The sequence below is a fragment of the Emys orbicularis genome, chromosome 3, assembly GCF_028017835.1.
Source record: "Emys orbicularis isolate rEmyOrb1 chromosome 3, rEmyOrb1.hap1, whole genome shotgun sequence".
In the NCBI taxonomy this organism is placed as follows: domain Eukaryota; kingdom Metazoa; phylum Chordata; order Testudines; family Emydidae; genus Emys; species Emys orbicularis.
The window spans coordinates 9,724,756-9,743,795 of record NC_088685.1 but is presented as its reverse complement, the minus strand read 5'-3'; the positions used below and the strand labels follow the sequence as shown (position 1 = coordinate 9,743,795).

Here is a 19,040-nt window from a genome sequence, read left to right as displayed (position 1 = left end):
AGGACCCGCTGCCATAAGAGCAGGAGTGGGATTTTAAAAAGTCCCATGCAGGGCTCTACGTTCAATGAAACTGAAAGGCAACATGATGAAAAGTGAGCAAAGGAAATTCTTTATTACCCTATACATATTTAACCTGTGGAACTCATTGCCTGAAGTCCAAGAGCTTGCTAGGATTCTAAAAAAAATGTTCAGAGGGGTAGCTGTGTTAGTCTGTATCAGCAAAAAGAACAAGGAGTTCTTGTGGCACCTTAGAGACTAACAAATTTATTTGAGCATAAGCTTTTCGTGGCATGGCAACTCCCATTTTTTTCATGTTCTCTGTCTTCCTACTGTATTTTCCACTGCATGCATCTGATGAAGTGGGCTTTAGCCCACGAAAGCTTATGCTCAAATAAATTTGTTAGTCTCTAAGGTGCCACAAGTACTCCTAGTTTTTTTTTTAAAAAGGATTGACATTTGTGTGGGCAATGAGAACATCCAAAGTGCATTGGACTGCTAAAAAAATGTTTTAGGAAGGATATTAACCTTCCTAGTTTAGGACATAAACTAGCCACTCACTGACAGGGGTTAGAAAGGAACTCCCTGTAAGGGCAGGTTATTCTATAATTATCCACTAGGGGCTTGCTCTGAAACCTCTGTCACATGTGCAGGTACTGGGCTATGTGGACTGCACAGGTCTAATCTGGTATGTTATTTCCTACCTTCCTATGCACACAACTCTAACTGGGACACAGGTTGTTTTGTTTGTTTGTCCCATAAAGAAAGCAAAATGGTGGCCGGTAGTATCAGGAAACCATGAAAAGAGCACATGGTACAGGAATCAGTTCCTCCTACCCATGACCTTTCAGCAATCGGTCACTGGCACTGAAATGTTTGCCTAACCTCCCACTTTCCTGACATGGGGTTCGTCAGTGCTCCAATCCTCTGTTATGCATCTCCAGCTCAGCAGCTTTCAAACCGGGAGAAAGAATGCTGCCATGTTTGCTTCTGTCAAGTGGTTTCCATCTCAGTTAAAGATTGAAGGCCAGATCCTCAGCTGATGTACATTGGTGTAGCTCCGCTTAAGTCAATGGAGCTACTCCAATCCACACCAACTGAGGATCCAGCCCACAGGCTGCAAGGTCATTCTGCTGTCAGTTCAATCTCTGGGTCCCATGCGTTCATTTTATACAGGGTACTATGTAAATGAACGTTGCTGAAAGCTGAATCCCAGGAGCCAAGTTCCATCCTTAATATGAGCTCTCACAGTTCATGTGAGGGAGAAAAGATTAACTTAATATGTGAATGTGCTGCTATGCTGGTGACCGGAGTGCAAATTCAGACTTCCCCAAGCTGACAGAGGCTGGGGGCACTATGAAGCAACGTGCTAAACCTATGGGTTCAGGGTGGGAACGTCCTTGTGTTGTCCATGAATAATACCCCCATTCCATGGCTGATGATCAGAGCAGCCTTGACTGGTTCCTTAGAAAAAGTCTGTTCAGCTGCCCCTCACATGGGAGTGGAAAAGGAATGGGAACGGGGGAGTCCCTCAGTGCTCAACACCCTGCTCACAAAGACAATAGGGCTTAAAGAAGTATTTTCTGCTTCCTCTCTGATGCTTTCAGGGAGGTGGATGGAGATTCATAGCACAGTTGCATATCATTTGTCTTGTATTAACCATCCATTTAAAGTAGAGCTGGACCAAAAGCGGAACCTTAGATCTGAGCCTTTTCGAATCTCCGAGAGGGAGTCAGGTGTTTGGATTCAAATCCCTGTATCTGAACTCCTCTTTTGGTTCTAGTTTGGATCCAAACCCAGAAACATTCTATTTTCCAGATCCAATCTACTTAGCTAACTGCAGTGTTCTATCTAATCTATCTGTGCCTTTCGAAGGAACCGATCGTGGTGCTATATGTCAAGTTCAAAGGAGCTCAGGAATCTCGCAAGAAGAGCTTGTGAGACCTTGGCCCTGCTGAAGCCGAAGCCACAGCTAAACCCTAGTCTGCTTCAATCCGGAATCCAAATCCTAGCCTAAACCTGATCTGGATGAGTGATCTGAACTCCACCTCTTCGGCCCATCTCGCATTTAAATCACACTGCAATTTCTGAAAATTCCTGTATAACAAGTTGTTCCTTGCAGCTATTGCAGATCTCGATTCTGTACTTAGCAGACAGTTTTTATCTCTTTTTCTGGTATCACACCCCGAAAGTTGGCATGGTGCTAATTACTTTAATCCTTAGGAAACTAGCTGATTCCCTGGTGCATGTTACATAGGAATTGATTAACTTGTCAGGGGCAGATTGTTGGCCGTAATGGCAGGGAGGAGAGAGGATTTCTGGCTGCTTGGGAGGTAAGGGTTATGCTAGAACTTTAGAGTCGTGCGAGAGTCATTCCATGTACTCCTGCCGGGTTCCCATACAGAGACACACATACTTTGGTGTTCCAACACAACCCACTTCCCTCTGCTGCTGGTTCCTGACTCCACGTACAAACTGGGAGGTGACACTGGGAATTCAGGTCAAAGAACGTGATGTCCTTGGCCTGATGGTGTAAAGGTGATGGGGTTCCTGCTTCAAGTCCTATCCAATTTTGGCAAAGTTCAGAACCAGACCTGAATTCTGCAGCGCTAGCCCATCCCTATTTACATCAACCCTGCCTGTATGGTGCTGATATTTTTGGTGTTATGGACTGACCCTCAACGTATTGGTGCCTGACACAAAGACGGGATTTGGCTTCCTAGTTGCTCTCAAATGTGCCCTAGATCTCACTCTCAGGTGTAGGACCTCCTTTTGGCCTCTGCTTGCCGGTAGGAATGTGCATGGTGGTCTCAGCACCTTCTCAGCGGTGAACCCCTAGCTGGTTGCCTACATCTGCTGGCTAAAGTCCTGGCCCTATTGAAGTCAATGGGAGTTTTGCCATTGACTTCAGTGGAGCAGGGCCGCCCAGAGGATTCAGGGGGCATGGGGCAAGGCAATTTTGGGGGCCCCTTCCATAAAAAAAAGTTGCAATATTATAGAATACTATATTCTCGTGGGGGCCACTGCGGGCCCGGGGCCTGGGGCAAATTGCCCCATTTACCCCCTCCTCCCCCCCCCCCCCCCGGGCGGCCCTGCAGTGGAGCCAGGACTTCAATGGCTGTACCTAACACCATCTCTTTTGATGCTGCCAATTCCAGCCGTCTCTGTCTAGAGAACCAACCCTAGTAATAGGCTCAGAACTGACACTTCATACACATGTCCCACCTTTTGCAGTCTTGGGATTGTGCTTACTGTGCTGCAACTTTTACTCACAAGTTTGAACCCCAGAGTAGACCTACAAGTGGCTGTATTACATAAAGGAGAGAGAGGCGTATGGAGGTCACAGCCAGGAATCTCTTATTCTTTAGTAGTCATGGTGAGGAGGCCATGTTTAGATTCAGGTCTAGACTAATGTTAGGATCAGACTTGACAAATGCCATACACGGGTGGCTAGTTCTGATGAGCGATTGTTCCCCAAATGGCAGAAATCTCCTGAGATCAGCTGATATTTCCTGTCCTGAATAGTGGAAATCTCACCAGATCTGCTGTTCTCATGACATTTCTGCCATTTGGGGCCAAATCTGAATCAGATGAGGAAAATAGGATTCTTTGGGGTTTTGGATCCAACTCTGAACCCAAACTAGATTTATGAGCAGGTTCAGGGAGGAGGATGGATTTCAGGTTCCAATTTGGGCTCCTTTCTGCTCCTAAGATGTGGCTGTACCGTTATATATTTCAGTGTCCTAGCAGCATAACCCCCCCCCCCCCATTGAATGCAGTGAGAGCAGCGTTAGGTCAATACTAAGTGCTTTCAAATATGCAACACTTAATATAAGAGTGGTTTGAACACAGGAGTAGAAGCCCAGGACTCCTTGCTCTGACTCACTATGTGGTCATGAGTAAGTCACTTAGGGCTTAATCTGGCAAGGAGATGAGCATTCCTCTAAGGCGTTGAGTTCATATGGGAGGTGAGGTCACTCAACATACTGATGTAGTCCACACCTTGCAGGACTGGCCCTCGGAGACATCGGTATCACCGCTATAATGCTACTTACTGCAGAAGGGTGTTGTGATGCTGCATTAATTATTGTCAGTAACACGTTTTGAGATCCCGATGCAAGGGTTGGCACCACTGCACAATACTTTGTCCAATTACTTCTTTATTGTTTATGAATTGTACTCTTTCATGTCAGAAGTGAATAGAACTCAGAGACAGAGGAGGAAAGCAGTCTTCCTAACAGAGAAAAGGAAAATGTGTAAATAAAAAAATCTTTCCGGGTCAAATCCAAAACAGACACCAGGCCTGGTTCTGATTGCCCTTATGCTGGTGCAAATGGGGAATAACTGCACCGAAATCAGTAGAGTCATCCTCATGTCGTGATATTATGAGATCAGAATCAGGCCCTAAATATATATATATATATTATTTTCTCTCTCTATGGATAAAAAGAAAATCTGGTGCTGATACAGATTTCAAATAAGCTTTAGGACTTCCATGGATGAATATGTCACCTGGGGGGAAAATGAGGACAGGTTCATGGCAAAGAAGGCTGAACTTCTGGAGAGTTGATGTCTTGTAACCAAAAAATAGCACTTTATAGTAAAGCAGGCAGTTCCATCATGCGGTACTTGATGGAGAGGGTCATGTCGCATTCTGAATACTTACTGTGGTGTCCAGTTCACCTGAGAGAATGTTTTGTATCTTCCCATTTTTTTAGAACAGTCTTCAAGAGAATTAATGTGAAAAAAGGAAATAGAGCATCAACTTGATAGGCATCTTTTTCAGTTTTAAAGGGACAGACACCACAGTAAGTATTTAGGGAATATGATACGGTAAGTACATTAAAATTATTTACAGAAAATAACCAAGTTGTTAGATTATTTATGAAACTATGTACGTATCCTTTTCAAAGAACCTTTCCTACATTTCTTCAACAGACCAATGCAGAGCATTGGGACCAACTACAAATATTGTTAGCTTTTCATCAGTAATTTGATAACTCACTTGTGTTAGAGCAGTGGTAAAGTTAAATGTAATTGCTTAATGCATGCCTTGCAGACCAGATGTAGGCGAAAAGCTTTTCAAACATGTTGGTTTTGTTTTGCATTGTGATTTGGCCTTCTCTTTTTTGTTTAAGAAAAATAAATTGGTTTGGGTCTCACCTGCGAATGTTGATTTTTCAGGAGCGAATTCCACCAGTCCATGGGGCTTAGTTAGATTCCTATTATGTCTCCTCCCAACCTTGGTCATTCATTGAAATTGGAGAATGAAAACCAATGAGGTCATTCAGAGTGAAATTCACCCTAGTGCAGAGGGCCTCTGGGGGCTAAAATGGGACTTAAGTGGTGCGTTGGCCTTGTGCTACTCTGCTGCACTGAGGTGAATTTCACTCACTGTTCCTTCCTTACCCAGTACTGGGCCGTTCCCTATAGTACATGTTATGGTGTTTTTGTCCAATCAGGTTTTGAATGTGCCAAGCAATGGGGCTTCTACCCCTTTGCTAGGGGAGTCCATTCCACGGTCTGACAGATCTCCCTGGAAGTTTTTCCTGGTAGACTGTATTTTCCTTTCTTGATTGTTTACCTCATTATTGTTGCTTATTAATACCTGTGATGCTTGTATTTGCCTGTGAGAGCTTCCATTTCAGGCTGTTAAATCTTTCGGCTCTAAAAATCCAGAATTACGGTTAAAAAGTCGGCATGCACTGATCCAAGAGGGTAGGTGTAATGTAGGTGTATGGTCTGTCTAGAGCGACAGCTATTCCCTGATCAGCCACAGACTTTCTGAGTGACTTGGGCAAATCTCTTTGTGCCCCCATCTGTGAAAAGGGGATACCTCACAAGGGAGGTGCTCAGATACTACGGTGAATGGGGCAGTATAAGTAACTAGATATATATGGATAGGAGCATAATGCTGAGAGATGCTGGACCCCTCTTGTAAGTTACTCAGTGCGGCTCGTGAGATGCTGAGCAGCAGTTGAAGATGCTCAGTATCTCACAGGGGTACTCATCAATTCACCAGATTGACCTGTGAGACATTAGAGGTGGTAGTTTCAGAAGTGCTCACGCTTGAACTAACTGCTCCCACTGAAGCCATTGACTTCAACGTCAATGAAGTCATTGCAGTCATTGAAGTCAATGGCTTGAAGTCATTGTCTGAAGTCATTGACTTCAAAGGGACCAGAGATAGGTCAACACTGAGAGCTTTTGAGAATCTCACCCAAGAAAGTTGGCTTAACTAACCCTTAGAAGAAGATTTAAAAACCAGTAATACTGTATGAAGGTCCAGTGGCCACCATGCATTGTGATTGTCTAGTCTGACCTCCTGTATAGCACAGGCCATTGAACTCCCCAGAATAATTCCTAGAACATATCTTTTAGAAAGTCATCCAACCTTGGTTTAAAAATTGCATGTGATGAAGAATCCACCACAACCCTTGGTAAATTGTTCCAATGGCTAACTATCCTCAGTGTTAAAAATGTACACCTTATTTCCAGTCTGAATTTGTCTAGCTTCAACTTCCAAGAATTGGACTGTGTTATACCTTTCTCTGCTAGATTGAGGAGCCAATTATTAAATATTTGTTCTCTGTGTAAATACTTATAGCCTGTGATCAAGTCACCCCGTAACCTTCTCATTACTAAACAGATTGAGTTCTGTGAGTTTGACTATATGACACGTTTTCTAATCCTTTAATCATTTGCATGGCTCTTCTCTGAACCTTTTCCAATTTATCAGCATCCTTCTTGGATTGTGGGCACCAGAATGGACACAGTATTCCAGCAGTGTTTGCACCAGTGCCAAATATAGAGATAAAATAATCTCTCTACTCCTAGTCGAGATTCCCTTGTTTATGCATCCCAGGAACGCATTAGCTCTTTGGCCAGAGCATCACACTGGGAGCTCATGTTAAGCTGATTATCCACCATGGCCCACAAATCTTTTTCAGTGTCACTGCTTCCCAGGATAGAGTCCCACATCTTGTAAGTTTGGCCTACATTCTTTGTTCATAGATCTATACATTTACATTTGGCCATATTAAAATGCATATAGTTTGCTTGTGCCCAGTTTACCAAGCAATCCAGATTGTTCTAAATCAGTGTTCTCTCCTCTTCATTATTTACCACTCCCCCCCAGTTTTTGTATCATCTGCAAACTTTAGCAATGATGGCTTTGTTTTTTTCCAGGTCATTGATAACGATGTTAAATAGCATAGGACAAATAACTGATTCCTGCAGGATCATAGAATCATAGAAGATTAGAGTTGGAAGAGACCTCAGGAGGTCATCTAGTCCTCGGGAGCCAAAAAATCTTACCGTGTTATAGGTGAAACCGCGTTATATCGAACTTGCTTTGATCCGCCGGAGTGCGCACCCCCCCCCCCCCCCCCCGGAGCACTGCTTTACCGCGTTCTATCCGAATTCGTGTTTTATTGGGTCACGTTATATCGGGGTAGAGGTGTATATTTAAAGTACTCCTTATTGCCTTTAACTCTGCTGGTGATAGGTTTTTCCTTGGCTTCCCTTATCAATCTTCTACGATTCCTAACTTCTGATTTATATTCACTACAAACACATATTACTATGTAAAATAATCAGTGTTTGTCAGCAGTAACCAGCAACTAATCCTGGCTTTTCTCTCTAGATATCTGTGTCAGCTAAGTGGAAGCAGGATCTGGGAGCGACAAGAGAAGAAATGTAGGAAGGACCAGTTATAAATTGTCAGGAAAAATAAATAGCAAGTCAGTGAGGGAAAGAAAATAGAAGGAAGATATGACTAGTCAGCTAAAGAGAGTCTGAGAAGGGATGCGAAAAGCCATGCAAAGGAAGACTTAAATGTGCCACATGGTTTGAGACTGAGTGAAGTGACTGAGGAGAGGATTCTAGGATAGCAGTGTAGGTAGCATTGCAGAAATCAAGGTATGATCTCATGTAACACTCAAAGTGGTATTGAATCTTCAACTTCCATTTGATAAGGGCTATAGGAATTGCTATAGCTGTGGTCCAAGTAGGCTGGTGTCCTTTCTCCATGAGTGTCCAGTAGAAGGGGGCAAGAAACCCAATAGTGGACAACTAAGGAATAGCATGTTTATTGGGAGGTGTTTCTTCTTCCCAGCCCTTCACTAAGAGGCTGGCATATATTCAATAGAGACACACAGACAAGAGACTCTGGGCATTGATTCAGAGAAATGGGGCTTGTGTCCATTAAAACTGGGGGATCCCCAGGATAATAAAACAAAACATCAGGCTTCCCGACACAAACCTCTCCTTCTACCTCATTCCCCCACAGCCAGCACTCCTCAACATTTCTCACTGGGCACATTCCGCCGTCTCTGCCTGTGAGGCCCAGATCCCAAAGCTCCTCCCTTTATCTACTCCTGAGTCCCTCTTACCAACAGAGCACCCCCACTGGGATTCATCTGCAGCGGGAGCAACGGCCTGAACCCAAGCCTCGTGATGGAGTTTGAACCCCCAACTTATTAGCCAAGGAGCCAGGGTCACGTATAACATCACTGCAAAATGGGAACCTGTTTAAAAGGCTGCTTAAAACTGGTTTTCAAAAAGATCCACGCATCTAAGATAACGCTCAGTTTTCCATTTAAGAAATTACACAAGAGTGAGCTGAATGGTGCTAAACACCTGATTCACATGGGGCCCATCCTGGAGTCCTTACTCAGGCAGAACTCGGACGGGAGTAAATCTCCGAGAGGACTAGAAATGATGCCATAGGCAATGAATCACCGGACCCTGTTTCATTGATTCCCAGAGTCGGATTATGCATCGCTCATGAGAATGCTGGGACTACGCGAACGTGGATAGGAATCCCGTCGTTTTCACAGATTTTAACACAAACGATTCTTTATCCAAATAGTTGTGCTGAGAATGTCTGATTCGCTATTTGTTATTCTGTTTGAAAAAATTACTCCTCCAATCAGGCTGCAGAAATAATACCATGTGACTCAGGCAACCGGACACTCAACCTGAGTAGCTTATAGACAAAGGCCTGCTTTACCCATGAAAGATTTACAGGTATAATTATTTTGGTTAGGAGTGAATTTTTTTACCAAAATAGTTATACCAGTACAACCCCCAATGTGGGCGCAATTATACTGGCAGGTGCCTTATATTGGTATAGTTTATTTCCCTTCCTGTACGGGGAATAAATGAAACTGGCATACACACTTTTATTCCAGTATAACTACCTCCACCGTGCAGGACCGGCTCCAGGGTTTTTGCCGCCCCAAGCGGCAGGGAAAAAAAAAAAAGCCGCGATCGCAATTGCTCCAGCGGCAGCTCCACCGCGCTGCTTTCTTCTTCGGCGGGAATTCGGTGGCAGGTGCTTCCCTCCAAGAGGGACCCGCCGCCGAACAGCCCGACGTGCCGCCCCTTCCCCTTGGCTGCCCCAAGCACCTGCTTGCTGGGCTGGTGCCTGGAGCCGGCCCTGCCATCGTGGGGATGTGGGGGTGGTTGTACCACTTTATACAGATATAGGTAAAGCAGTACGACTTTCTAGTGTTGACAAGGCCAAAGTAAGCAATCCCTTAATTCACAACATTGTTTCTGACTTGGCATGTTTAAATAGGAGAATAATGAACGGCAGATACCAAATACTGTAATGAGAAAGGTCAGAACAGCACAAAGAATTGCATGGTACACCTCTACCCCGATATAACGCGGTCCTCGGGAGCCAAAAAATCTTACCACGTTATATTGGGTAGGGAAGGCTCCTTGTCCCCTGACCGCCCCCCCCCCCCGCCCCCCAAGACCCTCTGGCCTTTATCCAACTCCTTGGCCCCGGCCCGGCACCCTTAACACGCCGCTCAGAGCAGTGTGTCGGAGCCGTCCCTAGAGGGGTGCGGGGCCCGGGACAAGTCAGCCTCCTCACCCCACCTACCCAACCACCTGCCCGCCGCTCGACTCCCCACTAGTCTCCTCACCGTCTGCTCGGCGCGCCTCCCCCCGTCCGCCCAACTGCCGCTCTCCTGCTCGCCGTCTTCCCGCTCGCCTGCCTCCTCAGCCCCCTCCTGCCTGCCACCCACCTCCCCATTTGCCTCCTCACCCCGCTTGCCCACCCGCCTCCTGCCCGCCTCCCACCCCTAACACGCCGCTCAGAGCAGCGTGTCGGAGCCAGACACGCTGATCTGCCGGAGCGCGCAGCCCCGCCGCCCAGAGCGTTGCTTTACTGCGTTATATCCAAATGCGTGTTATATCGGGTCGTGTTATATTCGGGTAGAGGTGTATTGTCAGCCCTAAGCATTCACAAATCTTAAGTCGGCACTACAAAAATCATGAGCTGGGTTTACAAATCGCGAATGGCCTAGAGGTTAGCGCACTGGACTGAGACTCAGGAGACATGAGTTCTAGTCCTAGCTCTGCCAGTAGCCCACTGGGTGATGTTTGGGCAAGTCGCTGTATGCCTCAGTTTCCCCATTGGTGTAATGACACTGCCTTTGTAAAGCAGTTTGAGATCTACTAATTGAAATGTGCTATATAAGAAGCAGGTATTATTATTATTTTGGGAGATTATATTGGCAGATTTTTTTCTTAAGCTTTTCAGAGCACTTGAGTCACATTTTCAAGCTTTTCTCTGCAACTGGAAATTTGCAGTGAAATCCTGGCTGAACTGAAGTCAATGGCTTAACTCTCAATGACTTCAGTGGAGCCTGGATTTCACCTTTCCTTTTTTCTTTTTAAAGACCACTGAGATTTGCACCCATTTGCGTGATTCCAAGGGCTCTCACTGTGGCTGGCAGCGTGCAGTGCTTCAGTGAGGGTGAGCCTGCTCATTCTCTGCATGAGCCTCTCCCCCCGGGGGGCTCCACATTCGGGACCAGGCAGAAGAAGAACTTACCCCACTAAAGGTTAAGGCACTGGGCAAACAGAGCCTCAAAGGGAAGGGGCCAGGCAGCCCTCAAAAGGAGGAGAATTCTGACCCTAGCCACAGCAGTGCGAGAGGCCACATTGGGACAGGGGTGGAGTGGAGATTCATTGACCCCATTCTCCCCCCACACCCACTCCTCCTGGCCTCAATGAGAAAAGTGGCCAGGGGTGTGTGTGTGTGTGTGGAGACGGGAGTGGAGATCCAATCCTCCAGCCCCAGTGAGAGACAAGCAGACATGGAAGAAGTCTGGGGATAGGGCATGTGGGGGGGAGAGATAGGGTTGCCAACTTTGTAATATTTAAAAAATGGACACTCCAGCAGGAGTGCTGGAACCTCCCCTGCCCCACCCCTTCCCCTGAGGACCCGCCCCGCCCCTTCCCCTAGGCCTCACCCTGCCCCCTCTCTTCGCCCCCGAGGCCCCGCTCCTGCCCTGCCCCTTCCCCCTGAGTCCCCACCCCCCGTTCGCTCCTCTTTCCCCCTCCCTCCATCGCTCACTGCTTTTCCCCCTCTCTCCCCATCCCTGCGTGGGTTGGGAGGAACTCACCTGCAGAGCCAGGGAGCCGCCCGATGGAGGTAGGAGGTGGCCCTGGCTGAGTAGGGGCTGGTGATGACTCAGCGTCTCCCCGCCTGCAGTAACCAGACTTTGGGTGTCCGTTCAGTAGATCTGACACTGTCAGGTCCCCATTTTGACCGGACTTTCCAGTTGAAAACCAGACACCTGCCCACCCTAATGGGAGTGGAGAAAGGGATAATGCAGATTTGCTCCCTAATGTCCCAGTCCAGCCCCAGGGAGCGATACAGCCACTGAAGGGGAGTAGAGATGCGTTGCAGAGAATGAGTTTTGGTAGGGCTGTTTCCCGTTTCCAGCCACTGGGCACAGACACAGCCAAATCCAGCAGGGAGATGGAGTCTGCAAACATGAGGGCTGGTGCATTTCCCAGTTGTTCAGCCGGCTCTATCATGTCTCTAATTTCACGTTTAATTGCCTTTGTTTGTCGTTTCCTCTCGTTGGCAAGTTATTTGACCCTCCTCTTGTTCTGCTCTGCACAATGTTTTGCCACCATCTTTTAATTATGATACAATTTCCATATACAGCTCCTGCGATTATAGCGTGTTAACACAGTCCTGATGTTACCCCGTGTTTTTCATTGGCGTACGTGGAGTGCCGTTTAGCATTTGACCCTGGCATCGCAATGTGGTTTATACAGACTTTTGCTGGCATCGCCTCAGTTTGTTCTCTGCCAAAATGTGCTTTCCTTGATGTAACTTCGTCCTTGGCAAGTTCTATATAAAATAATCAACTTTCACATAGACCATGAAAAAACACCAGGGAACTTAAGCTTTACAAATATTAGAATTGATCCTGGAGTAGTTATTGCATAATTTCACCTGATTTTTTTTAAGGGGGAGGAGGGAATGGATGGTGCCTTTTTTGTCTCCTGTTGGCGTTGGGGGGGAGGAGTAGGGTGTCCAGATGTCCCAATTTTATAGGGACAGTCCCGATTTTGGGGTCTTTTTCTTATATAGGCTCCTATTACTCCCCACCCCCTTCCCGATTTTTCACACTTGCTGTCTGGTCACCCTAGGGAGGAGGTTGGGGGGATCTATAAAGAAATCCTGAAAGTTTTGGTTTGTGTTTTTTGTTTAATTCAGCTTGTGTTTTATTTTGGAAAATATAGACCCTCCTCCTGCCCCCACTGAAATCAATGACAAAACTCCTCAGCTCCTAGCGGTCTGAGTCTTCTAGCTTTCACAACACATTGCTTGGTCCACCTTTTACCCTTACCCATAAAGGGATGATGACTGGGTAGGACTGGACAGTGGTGGCATGGGACTTTGGTGGCGATTTTGTGGGTGGATGGGATCGATTAATCTTTGTTTTCTGTATGTTGTCACTGGGTTATTCAGTTTGGTCCTGGGGTAACTGGTGGGTCTGTTTAATATTGTGTTAATAAAATACATCTAGGGCATCCAGAGCATTGGGTGGGCGTTATTTTATCAATCCAAATAAATTAACAAAATAAATATTGACTTTAATGGTACAGGATTAGGCCCATGAGGAACATCTTGTGTCTTCCCTCTTCTTTTTGGAGATCCATAAACCTGGGCTTGGGGAATTTTTCTATACCCCTTTATTGAAGACACAGGGGTCGGGCAGGAGCTTAAATCTGTGAGGAAACTGCTGAGCCGGCCTAGGTCAGCAGAAGGCAGTGTGCTGAATCCACTAGGAGCATATCGGCTCAGAAGGGACACAGAAAAGGGGATGTTCTGTGGCAGCTGGAAGGGTGGTGAGTGAGGAGTGGCCAGAGGGGATCTGGGAGAAGCAAGGTGTTAAAGGAAGTAGGTGCTATTTGAGAACCACCGGGTGCTAGAGCACTAGGGCCTGAGTTGTGGTATGCAGAACATGCTCCCAAGGGCTGATTCAGGACAGAGGTTGGTGGCCGCAGCAAGAGGCGGGTGGTGATGACACCTCTCTCACAAGCCCTATTCAGGGCTCGTCTTCCCACAAACCAGATAAATCCTGCAACACGCTGACAGCCTTCCGCCCTCAGTAAAGCCACTGGGTGTGGAGGGCGGCCCGCGCCTCCCAGCAAGCACTCAGCAGCACACAGTGTGCCAATGCCAAAGGGCTGCCAAGCCGCCTCCCCTGTGAGGTGCAGCACGCTCTCAACTCCCGCTGGGTTCACTCGGAGTTAGGAGCATGCGCACCTTGAGAGAACAGGCCCCAACCGTGGCTCGGTAACCCGCAGTGACCCTGGTGTTCACTAGCTCCGGGGGGTCACAGGTTGAGGACAAAACTGATCAGCTGCATGTTTTCGCTGCTGGTGAAGTCAAACAAGTTAATATGATGAGGGCTATGTACGTTTATTTGGGATTTTAAATCAGATGCACGCAGGGTCTGGATCTGCACACCAGAGCTGGAAGGTGTCAATTTAATCTCAGACATCCCCACGCCAGCTCTGTTCAAGCCAGTGCACTAAAAACACCGCGGCGGCTTGAGCAGCAGAAGGGGGCTAGCCGCACATGTGTGTACCTAGGGGCTCAGACGGGATCATACTTGCAGCGGCTAGCCCATACCGACGCTTGCACCGCAATGGCTGACGCTTCGGTTTTTAGCGCACTAGCTCAATCAAAGCTAGCACAAGCTGCAAATGCTGCCTCCCAACCCCAGCATAGACATACTCACAGTTACTAGAAAACTGGTCACCCTCTCTGTCCCAAAATTTGCTCACCCCATGTTTAAAGCATAACAGCTCTGCCTTGTATTAAACATTTTGCTGTAACTATATGACACTACAATATAGCAGACACCTCTGATGGCTACCTTAACAATTTGGAGCAGAGATGGTTCTATGCTACAAAATTTGGATCCAGATCTGGATTTCAAATGTCCGAAAGGTTTTGGATCTGGGAGTGTGGTACAGATCATTATAAGGATGGAGACGATTTGTGAAATGCAGATGCACGTTCAAATTCCAATCCTTCCTCGTTAGCTCTGAAAGTCTGGGGGTAATTCAGTTTTGGGGGTTTCTGGATCAGGCTTATCACTAATATAAAATATACCTGTGCAGGAGTCAGATAGATAAAGAATAAATGTTCATTGATGGTTCTGATATTGATACTTCTGCATTTCTCTGCTCCTCGAGATTTTTGTAATGTGTTGTACATTACTTGCTACCATACCTGCCCCGTGACAATAAAGTAGTGAGTGAGTGACATTCTCAATCTATACTATTGTTTGACTCTGTGGATTTGTGTCTTCTGGCAGGTGTGTCCTCTGTGGCGTCCCTGATGTCCCTGGCTTGGGTGCTAGCCTCCTATCACAAGCTTCTTCGGGACTCTAGGGATGACAAGAAGAGTATGAGCTACAGAGGGGCCGTCATACATCTCTTCTGGCGCCTCTTCACCATCTCATCCAGAGTTATCTCTTTTGCCCTCTTTGCTTCCATCTTCCAGCTCTACTTTGGGATCTTTGTAGTGGTCCACTGGTGTGCCATGGCTTTCTGGATCATCCATGGTGGGACTGACTTCTGCATGTCTAAGTGGGAGGAGATCCTCTTCAACATGGTGGTAGGGATTGTGTACATTTTCTGCTGGTTTAATGTCAAGGAAGGGCGGACTCGATACAGAATGTTTGCATATTACACTGTAGTCTTGACAGAGAATGCTGCCTTGACGCTCCTTTGGTATTTTTACAGAGATCCTACAACTACTGACTCATATGCCGTGCCAGCACTGTGTTGTGTCTTTCTTAGCTTTGCTGCTGGGATAGCTTTGATGCTCTTCTATTATGGTGTGCTGCATCCCATGGGGCCGAGAGCTAAGATTTTTGCCAGCTCCTGTTGCGCCGAGCTGCTCTGGGGCATTCCTTTGCCTCCTGATGTTGAGCCCATGGCACCCGAAACCCCTGGGTACCGGGGGGCCCAGGCTACGCCTACCAGAGCGGTCACGGAGCAACAGGAGGAACTCACAGCTGACACTTGCTTGCCAGTTTTCCAGGTGAGAGCAATGGTGCCATCTACTCCATCTGGGCGAGCCTACTACCCAGAAGGCCCTCTCATTAAGATTGACATCCCAAGAAAGAGATACCCTGCATGGGATGCCCATTTTGTAGACAGGAGGTTAAGAAGAACTATCAACATTCTCCAGTATGTCACCCCCACAGCTGTAGGTATTAGGTATAGAGATGGACCTCTCTTGTATGAGTTGCTACAATATGAGTCTTCACTTTAAAGCTCCTTTAAAAAAAAAAAAAAAAAAGGGGATCTTATTTTTGTTTATGGTAAACACAGATCATGAAACAAACACACACCTTCAGATAAGCTTTCTTTCTGGCTGCTGTATGTATAAAAAAAAAGATAATCTCTATGTTTTGTAAGTAAAAACAAAAAGAAAAACTTTTCTTTTGTTTTTTACACACAAGAAACAGTATTTCAACTTCCACACCTATGATCCACAGGTGGAGAAGAGGCGTCTCCACGTCAGAGTTTTATACCTTACACCAAGTGTAGAACATTATATATGGGATTGGTGCTGATTGAAAAATAAAAACAAACAAACAAACAAACCTACAACTGCCTTATGCCCTTAGGTGCTGAGTTTCATTAAGTACTGTCACCTTTCTCATGCAAAACTCTTGGGTGATTTTATGCCAGGAAAAATAAAAAAAACCTAAATACAAAACTTAAAAAAAAAAAAAGATGAAAAAAAAAAGAAACGAGAAAAGAACAACAAAAAAGAAACATACAAAAGGTATTGCTGCTCTTATTGGATATAGGTGAACAAGAAATACGTCTAAAGATGAGAAAGCAAAGCAGAAAAGCCCGAAAAGAGTTTGAATCTCAAATGGTTGAAAGAGAAGATCAGGGCTGTAACACAATTTGGCAACGTGTTTTTAACATAGCTTGGTCCCACCTATGCAGGCCAGACCAAACCATGTTATAAATGTAATCCCCTGATAAAATTGTTTCCTTAGTGTAAATGGGCCATATGTGATGGTCAGCTGTACTCAGTTTGCACCAAATTCACAAAATAATACCATACCTGATCTCACTCACCACAGTTTTATCCAGTGTAACTCCATTGATTTCAATGGACTTACTCCTGATTCGCCCTGATGTGAGTGAGCCCAGAAAAAGGCCTTCCATCTTGATTTCTGGAAAATAACGCAGCTGCGTTCTTTAAATTATACACCAAAAATATAATACTAAAGTAGATTTACATATATCTAATAAAATATTTCAGTAATAATAAAACTCAGCATAGTAGCAAAAAGAAAGTCAATTTAAAGGCACAATACTTGATCGGTGACTGGCAAAATAATTTGACCTATTGTATCATTTTAAGGCTGTGAAAAGGCATACATGTATTATTTGTAATATTGTGTAAGGCCTGTTATGTCTCATTCAGCGTGAGCCTTAAAGTGATTGTAAAGCATTCTTTGTTTTGTTTTTTTGTTTTTTTTTAAAGGAAAACAAAAAAGAAAATTAGGATAAAATCTTCAAACAGTAATAACCTGTAACTGACGCTTTTCTAAAGATGATTTGGTGCTTTGTATTTTTGTTGATGTTGTTGTTGTGATTTAGCTGAGAATTGTTCAACTCACTTGGTGCATTCGGGGAACCGCTGATAAACGTTTTATGTCACCTTCTGCTGTAAGTACGTGGCAAGAAATAACACCACAGGAAATCGAGAGCGTAGCAAGGTCATCACCGTTTAGCTTAAGAGTTCTCACTGCAAGGAGACACTTCCACTTCCATTGATGGCAAAGCTTTAGAAGGATATCTGCTAGAGGTCTGAGACATTTCCAGATAATCTTTTTGGTGCGTGAAGGTTTACATTTCTTTATTTCTGTGTTGAAGTTTCTTTGTTTCGAGTTAAATCATAGGCGGTGTATATGTAATACCATTTTTGGTTTCAAGAGTATGCTCCTTTAAAAGAATATTCCCGTTCCAGGGCATTTTTTCAATCCCACCATCCCTCTACTTGGGGGGGGAAAAACAACAACAACAACAAAAGATATTTTTAAGTGAATACTGTAGTATTTTCTCTGTGTGATTGCAATTTTTTATTCCAGAAATACTGTAACTGTCTAGGGTGCAAAATTCCCATGTTGAACTCTTCTGAAGAGAAAATCAACATGGGGAAAAGATTTTTTAATTATGATTATGATTTTTTTATTTGACGAATCCTTTTTTTTTAAATTACAGTAGGTATTTAAAGAAACTAGTACAAATTTTATATAATAGTTTAAAAAAGCTGAATGCTTTCTTCGCCTGAATATACCTGAATGGAAACATTTTTTTCAATCAGTGATGCTTTGCAGTGTTCTGAGTGGGTTTTTTTTTTTTTTTTAAATACCATTCAAATATTTCACAGGCTCTTCTAAGGAGGGCAGGGCTTATTTACGCCAAACTACAGACACACGGCAAAGTTTATAAAAAGCCAAATTGTCACTGGTACTGTAATTCCCAGTCAGTTAAGCTCCATTTCAATTAAATGTTTCTGGGCTCTGATTACAACCTGTCTGATAGTCACATTTTCACACGAAGGCAGGGCTTCGTAGTATCTGTGCCTCACCCTAATTAACGATCAGTTATTTTGTCTGAAGAGATTTCATTTACCTTCTTCGTTATTTGTGGACCAGAATCATATCGCTTGTCAGTGACATCACTTCATTTTCATTGCATTTCTTCTCTAATCCGTGTGACGTCTCCTGCTAAATGAGGTAATTTGTGAAGTGAACTTAACGAATGATATCCGCCTTCAGGTGGCTCGTGGCATGTTCCACTATTATAATGAGGACTGGGCACACTAGAGAGGCACGTGGACTGTCCATTATCAGTGCTGGTTCTGCAACGTGACCAGCCATTTCATCTTTTTACTATATACTAATCGTTTTTCTCAATATATTTACCTTAAACATTATTATTAGCGGTTTACGCTAACAGACTGTGATTCTTTACTCTATACATCATCTTCTTTGTAAAGAAGTTCCTAAAGCCTTTAATATGCAGCTCTTCTCTACATTTGAGCCAGTTTCACAGGCATAGTCATTAGAGATGGGAAAGATCTTCTCTGTCACCTAGTCTGTTGTTCCAAAGGAGGAGGTGGTGGTGGGAAGAATCATGAGGAATTCTAGTGCTCTGTCTTAACCTGTTTTAAAGGCTCAAATAAGGGGGGCTTCCACCATTTCCATTGCAACTAAGTCTCAAGTTATGGAGCACCCGGTATCTGGCAATATCTCAAGTAATCTGATGGCATCTCTCCTCTCCCTAGACCCCATCTACTAACTGAATTTTCCAAGAAGTACTATCCTCATTTCTGTTAGATAGCTAGATCTAGGTTCAGAAAAGAATATGCGCGTCACATGGGCTGGTTTGGAAGGCTGCTTCTCTTCATCATCCCAACCAAAAGATCTAATCCTCCCACTCCTCTCGGCGCAAGCAGCCCCCTTTCAGTCCTGGTGACTCCCCAAACCAGGAAGGAATAAAGGACGAAGCCCTAATGAGTTATCAAACCAGCTCTTGAAAATGTTCAGTGATGGCGCCCTGACTGCCTCCCTTGGTAACCTGTTCCAAGTCCAAACGACCGAGACCTTTGAGACTTTTTGATTCTTTACTCTGTACATTGGCTTTGGCTCCCCAGGGCTGCACAAACC

General features: G+C 45.0%; 1 protein-coding gene across 1 annotated transcript in view; it reads left to right on the top strand.

Annotated features, from left to right (window-relative positions):
- Positions 1 to 15,613, top strand: part of XKR6 (XK related 6) — a 314,532-nt gene extending 298,919 nt beyond the window's left edge. Inside the window, exon 3 of the mRNA XM_065401346.1 lies at positions 14,649 to 15,613. Within this exon, the coding sequence (XP_065257418.1) occupies positions 14,649 to 15,613 (965 nt within the window). The remainder of the gene's footprint in view (positions 1 to 14,648) is intronic.
- Positions 15,614 to 19,040: the final 3,427 nt, after the last annotated feature.